The 12,706-nt window shown below is 45.2% G+C and overlaps 1 protein-coding gene across 6 annotated transcripts in view; it reads right to left on the bottom strand.

The window, feature by feature from the left end:
• The window catches only part of piezo1 (piezo type mechanosensitive ion channel component 1 (Er blood group)), a 260,505-nt gene that overhangs the window by 67,830 nt on the left and 179,969 nt on the right, over positions 1 to 12,706 (bottom strand). For all 6 annotated transcript variants that reach the window (XM_086044430.1, XM_086044431.1, XM_086044432.1 and 3 more), the window contains one exon: positions 10,150 to 10,326. In XM_086044430.1, the coding sequence (XP_085900556.1) occupies positions 10,150 to 10,326 (177 nt within the window). The remainder of the gene's footprint in view (positions 1 to 10,149; positions 10,327 to 12,706) is intronic.

Below are 12,706 nucleotides of genomic sequence, written 5' to 3'. Positions count from 1 at the left end.
AAGTAGGGCTGCCAAGATTAGTCGACTTATCACGACGACGTCGACGATCTAAATGGTCGACAATCTAAATGGTCGACAATTCATTTAAGTCGTCGACGAGTCGCTTATTTACATATTATTTATTTGGCGCATTGCTTTTCTCTTGAAACAGCCTCGTCTTGCGCTTTTCCCCGTTGGCTGGTTGCCTGTCAAGGGCGGACATACGGAGTCGCGGTCATCCGGGTCTTCGTGATCTACATGGCTACATGTCATGGCTACCTGGTGTTAGCAACAGAGACCTAAAGTTAGGGCACATTTCACCCACAAATACTTACGATGCAAACCTCCCTTTCAAGGCAGTACGACGGGGATTCTCGATAATCAAGAAAGGAAGCACGTCGTGGCTGATGCCTTTTTCTGAAAGCTAGCTGTAGTTAGCACACACACGCCAGTTACGGTGTGTGTTTGATGTCCATGGACACGATATCCTTTTTGCTGCGCTAACATATTGTAGCATCTAATATGGATTAAGGAGGCATTAGTCAGCGAACTCGCGTTTTTAACAATCACAAGCAGAAAGATCTCTCGCCAACGGAGTGAGGCGTTCACTGGGAACTGGGAAATTCCACTACTCAAGTAACAAAACATGACATATTTGCCACAAGCCCTCATTGGCATCACATAACAATAAAACACATAATTAAGTTTGTTGCAATATATTATGTTATGGTACGAACAAAAAATTTAAAAAACGTTCCTCCTAATAGTTAAATATTTTTTTCCCCTGTTCCATTGATTGTGCACACCAATTTACTACTATTAAATTACCCATATTTATTAGTGAAGAAAGACAAAATGTTTGGGATAAAGGTTAAAGAAAACAGCATTTAAAACCAAGACAAGTGTTTATTTTAGTTTCCTTTAGCACAGTGCTTTTTCCTAATTTACTCCTCTGATTTCACTACATTCTAAATAAAAAAAAATGCTTGGTGCCAAAGAAGAGTGACATTTGTTTACAAGTATTTCTTTTTGTATTAACAGATAGTTTCAAAGGATTAGTACAACTCTGCATAGTTTTGGTTTCATTTTACAATGCACTAAACATAAGATAAGATAAGATAAGAATTTATTGATCCCACAGTGGGGAAATTTTCAGTGTTACAGCTGCAAAGATATAGGTCACAAAGGGACGGCGGCATAATGTAGCCATTAATGTATAACATTGACGGCAAACATTCAGGATCAAAACTATGTAAATATGCGCAGTAACGTGTATATACACATGTATATATACACCAACATGCATCTACATAAAAAGTATGAGGAACACTCATTTTGGCCTGTACATAGTACAGAGGAAAAATACTCTAAGTAAGTGACAGTGCTGCAGTGCTGTAGTGTAATGTAAGGAACAGCATTGGATAAAAATAAAACTAGACTAACAGTAGTGTGGAATGTTGAGTATTGCAGGTATTACAGTAGTGGGGAATATTGGGTATTGCACGATGTGAGCTCAGGTGCAGGACTGCACAATTGCACTAATGTCCGCCAGTTTGTAGAGACTACACAATGTTCTTGTTAAAGAGTCTGACAGCAGCAGGCAAGAAGGAACGGCGGAATCTCTCCTTTGCACAGCGAGGGTGTAACAGTCTGTCACTGAAGGAGCTGTGGAGTGCTGTTAGGGTGCCCTGGAGGGGTGGTCCGGGTTGTCCAGCATTGATGACAGCTTGGCCAACATCTTCCTGTCCCCCACCGAGTCTACAGAGTCCAGGGAGCAGCCCAGGACAGAGTTTGACCAGTTTGTCCAGCCGCTTCTTGTCCCAGGCCGAGACGTCGCCTGCCCAGGTGACCACTCCCTGGAAGATGACCGATGCAACCACCGAGTCATAAAAGTTCCTGAGGAGTGTCCCCTGAACCCCAAAAGACCTCAGTCTCCTGAGTAGGAAGAGTCTGCTCTGACTCTTCCTATAGAGGGCGTCTGTGTTGTCGCGCCAGTCCAGTTTATTGTTCAGATGAACACCCAGGTACTTGTAAGTTGAGACTCTCTCAACATCTGTTCCCCGGATATTCACTGGTGCAGGTGAAGAGTGCTGGCGCCTAACGAAATCCACCACCATTTCTTTGGATTTCCCCGCATTGATCAGGAGGCGGTTCTGCTGGCACCAGTCCACAAAACCCTGAGTAAATTCTCTGTACTCCCGATCATCTCCGCCTGTGATGAGGCCGACAATCGCAGAGTCGTCAGAGAACTTCTGCAAGTGACAGGTAGGGGTGTTGTGGTTGAAGTCCGAGGTGTAGAGGGTGAACAGGAAGGGAGCCAAGACAGTTACTGGCGGGGCCCCCGTGCTACAGAGGAGCAGGTCAGACACACAGTCCTGTGTCCTCACATACTGTGGCCGGTTTGTGAGGTAGTCCTGGATCCATGTGGTGAGGTGGTGGGCCACCCCCGCCCGCTCCAGCTTGTCTCCCAGTAGGGTGGGTTGGATGGTGTTGAAAGCACTGGAGAAATCAAAGAACATGATCCTCACAGTGCTCCCCACCTTCTCCAGGTGGGAGAGTGAAGTGTGGAGGAGGTAGATGATGGCATCATCCACACTGATGCCAGGCTGATATGCGAACTGGAGTGGGTCCATTGAGGAGCTCACCAGGGGGTGCAGGTGGGTCTTCATCAGGTGAGACGTCAGCGCCACTGGTCTGAAGCTGTTGAGCTCCTTCGGGTGGGGGTCTTTGGCACCGGGACCAGGCAGGATGTTTTCCATAGCTGTGGGACCCTGCCCAGCTTCAGGCTCAGGTTGAACATGTGCTGAACAATTCCACACAGCTAGTCTGCGCAGGATTTGAGGAGCTGGGGGCTGATGCCATCTGGACCCGCTGCCTTCCTCGCCTTCATCTTCTTCAGCTGGTTCCTCACCTGAGATGTTGTGAAGGACAAGGCTGGGCAGGAGGGAGTGGTGGCTATCTGGTGTAGCTGGGAGCTGGAGACTGTGGAGAAAAGGGGGGAGGGGGTGACACGTCCAGCAGGAGGAGTAGGTGGTGGCTGCAGCAGGAGAGACTGAGTGGGGGCAGGCATCTGATCAAACCTATTGAAAAAGCTAATTTGCCCACTGCAGGTCCCCCCCAATCCAGGTCTTGGGTTATCCTTGGCCTGAGATGGTCTTCAGGCCCCTCCAGACTCCCCTGGCGTTATTCTGCAGCAGCTGCTCCTCCATCCTCTTCCTGTAGGACCTTTTCCCCTCTCTGATCCTCCTCCTCAGCTAGCGCTGCACAGTCTTTCGCTCCTCTATGTTGCCTGATGCAAAAGCCCTCCTCTTCTCCTTCAGGAGAGCTTTTATGTCTGGTGTGATCCAGGGTTTGTTGTTGGAGAAATACCTTACTGTCCTGGTGTGTATGGTGTTCTCCATGCAGAAATTTATATAGTCTGTAACAGTGTCCGTTAGACTACTAATGTCTTCCCTGTGAGCATCGCTGAATACTTCCCACACAGTTGTGCTGAAGCAGTCCTTTAAGGCCTCCTCGGCCTCTCCAGACCATTTCTGAACCGTGCGGGTCACAGCTGGCTGCATGCGGACCAGAGGTTTGTACACAGACTGGAGAGCCACCAGGTTGTGATCAGCTTTGCCCAGCGGGGGGAGGGGCAGTGATGTGTATGCCTCCTTGGTGTTGGCATAGAAAAGGTCCAGTGTTTTATTGTCTCTGGTCTGGCAGGTGACATACTGTGTGAATGAAGGCAGAGAGGAGGAAGGTGCGGCATGATTGAAGTCACCAGAGATGAGTATCAGGGCATTTGGGTGCTGTGTTTGTAGGCTGCTCACTGCTGCAGTCAAGACATCACAGGCTGTGTCACCGCTGGCAGCTGGTGGGACGTAGACGGTTACCGCGATCAAATGACTAAACTCTCGCGGGATGTAAAATGGCCTCATGCCAACAGCTAGCAGCTCAATATCCCTGCTGCAAAGCTGCTCCTTAATCGTGATGTGCCCAGGATTACACCATCTATCGCTCACAAACACAGCCAGCCCTCCTCCTTTCCTCTTTCCACTCTCCAGCGTCCTGTCCGCGCGTATGATTTGGAAGCCGTCCAATTCTACGACCGCGTTCGGCGTTAGCGCTGTTAGCCACGTCTCCGTGAATAGCATCAGGTTAGCCTCCCGGAAGTCCCTCTCATGCCGGGTAAGCGCCGCTAGCTCGTCCATCTTGTTGGGGAGCGATCTAACATTCCCCATGATAACAGACGGGAGGACGGGATGGTATCGTCTCCTCCTTTGCCGGCGTTTAACCCCCGCACGAGATCCCTGTCTCTTCCTCCTCAGCTCACGGGGGATATCGGGTCTCGCCCCGGGAGCCGGCGCAGGGTTAGCACTCCGTGCTAACCGCTGATTCCGGCTGTAAACAATGGGGGCGCGGCTCTGAGCCAAGTCGCCGGACACAATCGCGCAAAAAATAGCCACCAGCAGCAGCAAGAATACCACAGTTTAGGTGTCCATTGCTACGCAAGTTACGACTATCAACTATATGAAAAAGGTATGAGGTAGAGTAATAGTAAGGAACAAAAACACACGAAAAGGCTCAGCTACTGTAGCGGGCTGCCACTCGTGCGGCGCCGGAACCGGGAAAAATGCACTAAACAATTGCAGGCAAAATATTTAAAGCCACAATATTGACTTCAATTTAAGCTGCACCATCATTTATGAACATCTCAAAACTGCTGGTATAAGTTGCAAAGTTTAATCAAAGTTGAATGTTGTATCAATCATTAATTTGTACACACATAAAGAATCAAGCTGTAAACTAATTATGGTTGTATACGAGCAGCTGCTTGCTGGTGCGACACGACACAATTTACATAAGATCTGATTAGTCGACTAATCGCGACTACTGTTGGTGATTAGTCGACTACCAAAATAATCGTTTGTGGCAGCCCTAATCACAAGATGCTCCAACTTCTTTGATTCCAGTTCTCCAAGCCTGCTGCTCCTTTTTAAAGTAAAGGCAGCTGGCAATGTTGCATGCCTCTCGGTCCCAAAGACCACAATGATATTGTTGTCCCACATTGTTTTTATTTCACCACATGCATTGTGTGTGCGTGTTTATAAAAAAAAAAAAAAAAAAAAGGAAACAAAAAATGCAACTTTATTTGGCTGTGTGTCTGCTTGGTCATGCGCATGCGTGTGATGTAGTAAGTATATACGACCATGAATGGCCGTCGCCGAGGCGATGCAGCCAAAAGTTCACTACAAAGGCATAATGAGAGAAGTAGCAAAATGTCCACTTCAAACACTTGAATCACTCCGCCGGACACGCAAATGCAACCTGACTGCGCGAACTGCATTGACTATACTGTATATGGGAACGCTGAGCACGCCTTCAGTCTGCACTTAGCATAACTTAATAAATGAAAAATGTTCATGGTAACCCCATGCCCCCACTGTCATAATGCCAGGCCCCCTCTAGGGGGCGCGTCCCCCAGTTTGAAAACCACTGGGTTAAGCCATCGTATGCACTCCATTTTATTAGATTATTTAAATCAGATCACAAAACACAGACGCAGGTCAGTCAATTTCAGCGCTCAGCAGCTCAGGTTTCATCATGGGGGGAAAATAGGAATCCAACGGAGGTGGTGATAACAGGGTTGTGTGTGCGCGCCTGATTATTAAGGATGTGTTTGCAAGTCGCAGCTGCTTCGCCAAGTTTATCGTCTCGTTCGTGGAGACGTCCTTGGCTTACCAGGCTCAGACCCTGGAAGGAGGGGTGAGGGGCTGATCGGGATACTAGTATCCAAGTGCATTTTTCTTCCAGGGGAAAAATCCAGATAACAGATGTTTTGGGAGCAGGTCCGGCAACGATTACTAACGAGGCTTTATTTGTGTGTGTAGTAAGGAGTAGAAAGTACAGCGTAAAATGTAAGAAAAATAAAAATGAAAAATGAAAAATAACTGCTCCACAAAAGTATAGATAATTCAAATATCTACTTAAGTAAGGTAATCAAGTGTTTTTACTTTGTAACTTGACACCTCTGTTGCAGAGTTCAAACATTTCCTGAGGTTCTTGCCCAGGTTTGCACACACTGTGTGCACATATTTGATAAATGGGTGTCTTCCCATGAAGTGTCTGTTATGTGGACCCACACACAGACACAACACCAAGCGAGAAGGTGACACTTCAGATGAGCCGTTAGCTAGCGATGACCCAGTGGGAATTATTCCTGGCAGCTTTAACCAGTTACATTTTCGCAGCTCTACACATGTAGGGATGTGTAGGCATGAGAAATATGTTAGATGTATTGGTATTTCGTTGACTGTTGAGTGGGGCGTGGTTTCATCATATTAATCAGACAGGCCCACAGCATTGGAGAGCACAAACAATGGCATCATTATTCCTGATTTTGAAACCTCATTTGTACTTAGTAATTTTTTTTTACCATTCAAATTTAGCAGGGTCGGTAGTATTCTTCTTTGTGGTGTGACTCCTTGAAGGATGCTCTTAAGAGCCTAACTGCCAATATAACAACTCCTAGCTACAAAGATGGACAAGTTTGGTTCTCAGTCCTGTTCCAACCTAGCACCTGTGGCACACATCCTGCAGCTGCCACCCAACCTTTCCCCGATGGCGCACATCCTGCTACCGCCACCTGACCTTGATCCGGCAGCGCCTGTCCTGTGGCCCCAACCCGACATTGGTCTGGTGGTGCACGTCCTGCTGCCGCCACCCGTCCTTGTTCCAGCGCCGCATGACCTGAGGCCACCACCCGACCTTGCTCCAGCGGCGCATGTCCTGCGACGACCACCCAACTTTGCTCCGGTGGCACACATACGTCCGCCACCCGGTCTTGCGCCGGCGGTGCAAGCCCTGTGCCCCTCTGATCCTGCTTCGGTGGCGAGCATTCCGAGGCCGCCCTTTGACCCTGCTCAGGCAGCACAAGACCCCCAGCCACCCTCCAACTCTGCTCTGGCAGCCCGCACCCTGCTTTTGCAGACGACACATGCCTCTGCATGGTGATCCTGCCGAATAGCCATCCTGACTGGCCCAGCCAAGCACCTTGTAGCTGGCGTCCGGGACTGGTCCCATTTGACTAGGCTCCTGCTCTTCTTGCCCCCTGCTACCCATCTTGTTTTGTTTGGTTTTTGTTTGGAATGTCTGGGATCCATCTAGGCCTGCAGCTATTGAATATTTTGGTATTCGGACATCTTACAGAAAATTCTATTGAACCTCTGCATGTTTCTTCTGCTGTCCAACAAATTTAAAGTGCATAGAAGCACACTACTTTAGGTTAGTTAGTGAAATTTTAGACCACGGGTGTCAAACTCATTTTTATTGCGGGCCACATCATAGTTATGGTGTCCCTTGGAGGGCCATTAGGACTTTTGATCGCTTTATATTATCACATATACATAACAAATTGATGGATAATTCGTTTTGAAATCAGAAGCCAGTAAATAGTTTGTTCAACTCAATTTATTTGACTTTTAAGTTCTATTTAAAATGTATTTTCTCTTTTCAATTTATTTTTAAGGAGAGATTGTTAACAAATGTTTGCAATATCTCACATGTGGTGTTAAATGTGAAGACAATTTGAAAGAAACATTTCAAATCAACGAACATGATTTGCCCTCGCGGGCCACGTAAAATGATGTTGCGGGCTGGCCCCCGGGCCTTGAAATTGACAACTGTGTTTTAGATAAATCTCTTGCCATAGTTTTTGGTCTTGAGACGAAGTGACATCAGAACCACAGTAGCGACTTTGCCAGCTAAACAACACACTTGAGTAAGCCTAGTTTATTAAAAAGTGATCAGTTGGAACGGCAAATGTGTCAGGCTGTCGGCAGCAAAGTGTGTGGAGTCATTTACGTCTACTGCCTTTGAAAAGTAATCCGACGGCTCTCTCTGCTTTGAGTGCTGCTAGTGCTTGCCACTGCTGGAGCTACTGTTGGCCATGAAAGCCATGAAAAGTGACGTGAAGTCTTCAGTCGGCACGTAGACGACCGATAGTAACGATAATGTTCGTTATAACAACAGCCAGGGGGTGGCAAACATAGATGCAATGAAATATATTACAGAAATAGTGTAACGAATTGGGTTACCTGTGTTCTAGTCGAATTTGTGTCTTGCCAAGTTATGTTGTTTCCGAGGTTAATGAATGCATCTCGCTGGATGGAAGGGCATGCGAGCGAGAGTAGCGGAGGGCAAACAGGAGAGCTTGACTGAACGGCTGTCGTTCTGTATTGGTGTCAGCTGCGGTCCACAGTAGCCGGTTGGACTAATATAAACGTGATAATTAAACTACGTCTGTGTTCTTGGAAGATGCTACAATATATTTTAAAGCGCGACGTCATTGGCAGGCACGAAGGTCCCAATCACATCTGCTACCCTCACCGGCTTGCTGCGGGCTGCGGGCCGGATCTAATAATAAAGCAATATCATCCCATGGGCCGTAGAAAACCATCTCGCGGGCCACATCCGGCCCGCGGGCTTTGACTTTGACATATATGGGCTAGAACATATTTAGATTTGTTTCATGTTATGTCTTGTTTTCTTGTGGTTTGTTCACATAGTTTCATTTGGGGTTTGTGTCTACCTGTGTTTGGCTGCCTGGTCCCATGTGTTTTCAATGAGCTCCCTTAGCCACTTGTGTGTTGTATATCTGTTCCTTGTTGTGTCATTAGTTTGCTTGTCTCCAGTTCTCTGCCTCCTTTCAGTCTGGGTTGGATCATTTTCTTTTGTCCCTATCAGTTTTCCCTTCTTTGTGCTTTGGTGAGATTAGTGTGTTTGTTATTTTGTAATTGCTTTTTGGACCTCTGTTAATTTTGTAATTTTGAGGCCAAGTGTTTTGTTTGCCTTTTGGGAAATAAATTCCTTTTTTGTTTGACAACATCCTGCCCCTTCCGGCCTTGCTTCTCCTGCTTCCCTACACTTGGGTCCACAACACCACGCTAAACATAAAAAAATGTATATTTTGGTATAGTGGCGTGCTTGCTGTCGTACTAAAGTGGCACAAACTCTTAGAGACAAATTCCTTGTGTATTTTTAAGATACATACTAAGAAATGCTGGGTTGTTTTCCTAACTCCACTCTCTGGGGAACTGTGCAATTTGAGTAGATTAGGTTACTTTTGTCCAGCAGCAGATTGGAGTGAAGATTGAATTAGGGCAGGCTGAAGACCTGAAACTGTCAGTCTGAGGGGAGGATATGCACATTGTCGTGAATTGGTTTGACGGTGTCCGTCATTGGCCAGTAAGTCGGGTCAATGGAATTCACGTGCATACAAACACAATGTTGTAGTGAGCATTAGTCCATCAAATAGTGCACCGGAAGCAGTGTCAATTTGTGTCAATTAAGAGCACAAACAGGCAGTAGTACCATGTTAGCTGCCTAAATGTTGCTGACTTAAGAGCGTTTGATAATTGTGATGTGTGAAGTGTCTCATTCCATCTTATGTGCACTTGCCTATTGGTCCCTTTTTGTTCATTTTAACTAATTTTCTTCTAGGTTGGCAACTCTGCTTTGAGCTTTTCATCTTTATCACCTATTTTTTTACCATGTTTGTTTTGCTTTTTTGAACCTCAGCATGTTTCTTCTGCTGTCTAAAAATGAGTAGGGCGCACAATTTGTAGTGGTTCAGAATCAGATCCTAGCATGTGACTGCCTTTGTGACTAGTGAGCTGAGGATGAAGGGAGGGTACAGTATGTCCTGCCAGGACAGAGCTTTGAACAGGAGGAAATTATGTAAAATCATCCTCGGGTCTTTTATCATGGGGAATGTAAAGGTATCTGTACAGAGCCCCTAAAGTGACATGGAAGTAAAAAAAAAAAACCTTTGCGATCCCTCGCAAAAGAATGGTGTTCCCTCGCAAGGATTGTGTTACCTCGCAAAGATTTGCATTCCCTCGCAATGACTGACCTTAAACACTACGTATATCCCAAAAAACACTGATAGCCGTATCTAGTAAACAACAACAACAACATGATGGACACAATCATACATTTTAAAACACACACCATGATTATAAACGAGAAGAAAGAGACAGGGATGCTGGACGTGCAGCCAGCACAACCAACAATGGCAAGTCTCCTGGTGTCTTAATGGAAAAAAAAGTGATGCCTTTTCTTAACATACAATGGATGTGTATCAATGATAGCCTTAAGGCTTAAGGCTTAGACATTTACTGTGTCTACCTGTCTTCAAGTACTTCACTGGCAGTTCTGGAGTGCCTGTGTTGTTGTATGAATTGGGTATCAGATATCAAGTCATTGTTGCCAAGCGGGAGTTCAGTACTCAAGAGGTTTGCAGTGCTGTTGAGTCTTGGTCGAGGAGGAGACAAGTCCTCCACAATCTGGGTCTCCTCCAAGAGCCTAATGGTATCAAGCACACAGACAGTACATTCAAATTAAGAAAATAAACATACAAAGAATACTTTCACCATCGAAAAATATTACCTGTGTCATACTATTATTGGGTGGCTCTCAAGGTAATGGACATCCAACAGCCCCTATAACCACATATGCCGCTTTTCCATTAGCACCAAAAAGCACCACACCAGTTTGCTTGGCCTGACACCACACCACACAGCCTCTGTTGCTTTCCCATTACAACAAGCGCCGAATAGGCACCCAACAAAAAGTGGGTAAGGGTTAGGGTGGGATCAAGGACTCAAATGGACAAAAGCTTTCACATATAGATTAAAAATCAATTTGCGGGTTAAATTGTTACAAATTGTAATATTTTGTATTAAACAATAAAATGTCTATTTCTCAATGAACAGTTTCTCAAATTGATACACATTAACCGAGCATTTAATGGATTTAGCATTATGCTTTGAAAAATTTCCGGGCGGGGCCAGTGCCACGGCAAAATCCTAAAGAAGTGGATATGATATCATCAAGCCACATCTCTGACTTGCTGGCTGTGAAGTGCGCTTGTTGTGGTTTTTCTTCATGGTTCATTTCGATTTTTCATTCATTTGGATCGCGCCACCACCCACGTAGCGTTGGTGGCTTTTGTTTGAACTGTCAGGAGGATGGCATGAGCTGTTTCGGTTCCCCAAAGATGATGTTTTTCACGAAAAAGACGTAGACATGTAATTGCACCAGCTGGAAGCATCGATCGAAAGCCATTTAAAAGAGAGAAAGAAAAGAGGTAACAACTTTAATCTGGTAAAACCGACGCACACAGAAACAGACTAGTCGTCCACTCATAACTATACAGTATATGTCGCAAATAACTGCTGATGCAAAATTAATATAGGCTACTGTCTGTGAAAGTCAATGAAAATGTACAAGTTTACATATATATATATATATATATATATATATATATATATATATATATATATATATATATATATGTAAGTTATATACATAACTTATATATATATATATATATATACACATATATATATACATATATATGCAGAGCTGGGCACTTGACCCTTTTTTGCCCGTCCGGCTGCGACCCTCCACCCTTGACCTGGGTACCCTTCCAGCCGCGACCCCCCGGCCATATTCGTAAACATTGTCGATCCCCGGCCCGTTCCGAACCTCCCCCTAAAAAAAAAAAAACGTGCACGATGCCCCCGCGGGAGGGATGCTAACAGAAGAGGTTTATTTAAAGACAATTAGCTGGCTAACTTACTATTCAAACCCGCTGCAGACACGCTTCAAACGTGCCACTTACTCACGTACTTTCCCATGTATTGTATGGACCTACTTTTCCAGGCGTGGTTATTAGCCTTGTGATTTCCTCAGTGCACCGCGACGTGTGCGGAGTGATATAATTTCAAGTCTTATCAGTGATTCAACTCGTCTGTGAATGAATGCCGTTTACGCAATAAAAAGAAGCTGAGCTCCGAGACTTCTCCAAGTTATTAAGTTGTGAAACAACCCAGCTGTGTGTACTTACTTACATTGCGAGCCATGGGGTTGGTTTTGTCGTATTGTATAATTTATTTGTCCAACAGACGGCAAGTCTGCAAGCAACAAGGTACCTATTTTCCATATTCCCCTCCTTCACACTTCTCTGCCTTCAAAATCAAAGCATGCAAGAAAACCATTAAACAGCAGGTTTGATACGGCGTAATTCCGGAAGTGTCATACTTGAGTGCTGCGCACAGCTTGATTTTCCTCCCGGACACAATTAGCGTAAATAAGCTAAAAAAGAAGCCTTTCACCAAGTAGGCTGAGATGAAATTTGGCTGCCTCGCGAGCACGTCACACGCATGAGGGCCGATTAGTGGGCCAGACTAAAATCCACTTCCGGCCATGCTTAGTCCAGCCATTTTTTTTTTAATTTGTCACCCCCTCCGCCCCGGGCCGGAGGGTCCGACTATATAGAAGGTGTGTGGTGTGGTGGATGGATAGTCGTGACTAAACTAAGGACCCAAGGTGGATAAATAGATTGTGCATGGCCACATACCGGTAATAGTTGACTGACTCAGTCAACTAAGAACAATGAAGATGCCGAAAGACGACAGTGCTATATAAATAAAGTTGTATTGTATTGTATGATTCTTGCTAAAATCTGTACTGAAATTTTAAATTGTGGAAAATAAAAACATTGCAATAATGTAAGCATGTTCTCTTTTCCAAAACCCATTTTACAATAACATGAAAATTAGTTGAATAAACTTGACATCCGATTTCAAATTTAAAGTACACATCCATAAACATATTTTTAAGCCTGAAAGTAATGGGTATTTTTCTTCTCTGTCACTATATCCACATGCTGCACGAATTT

This window comes from Filicampus tigris, chromosome 11, assembly GCF_054856515.1.
Source record: "Filicampus tigris isolate MCC_2025a chromosome 11, RoL_Ftig_1.0, whole genome shotgun sequence".
Classification (NCBI taxonomy): Eukaryota; Metazoa; Chordata; class Actinopteri; order Syngnathiformes; family Syngnathidae; genus Filicampus; species Filicampus tigris.
The sequence above is the reverse complement of the archived record's forward strand: the minus strand, read 5'-3'. Positions and strand labels throughout refer to the sequence as shown.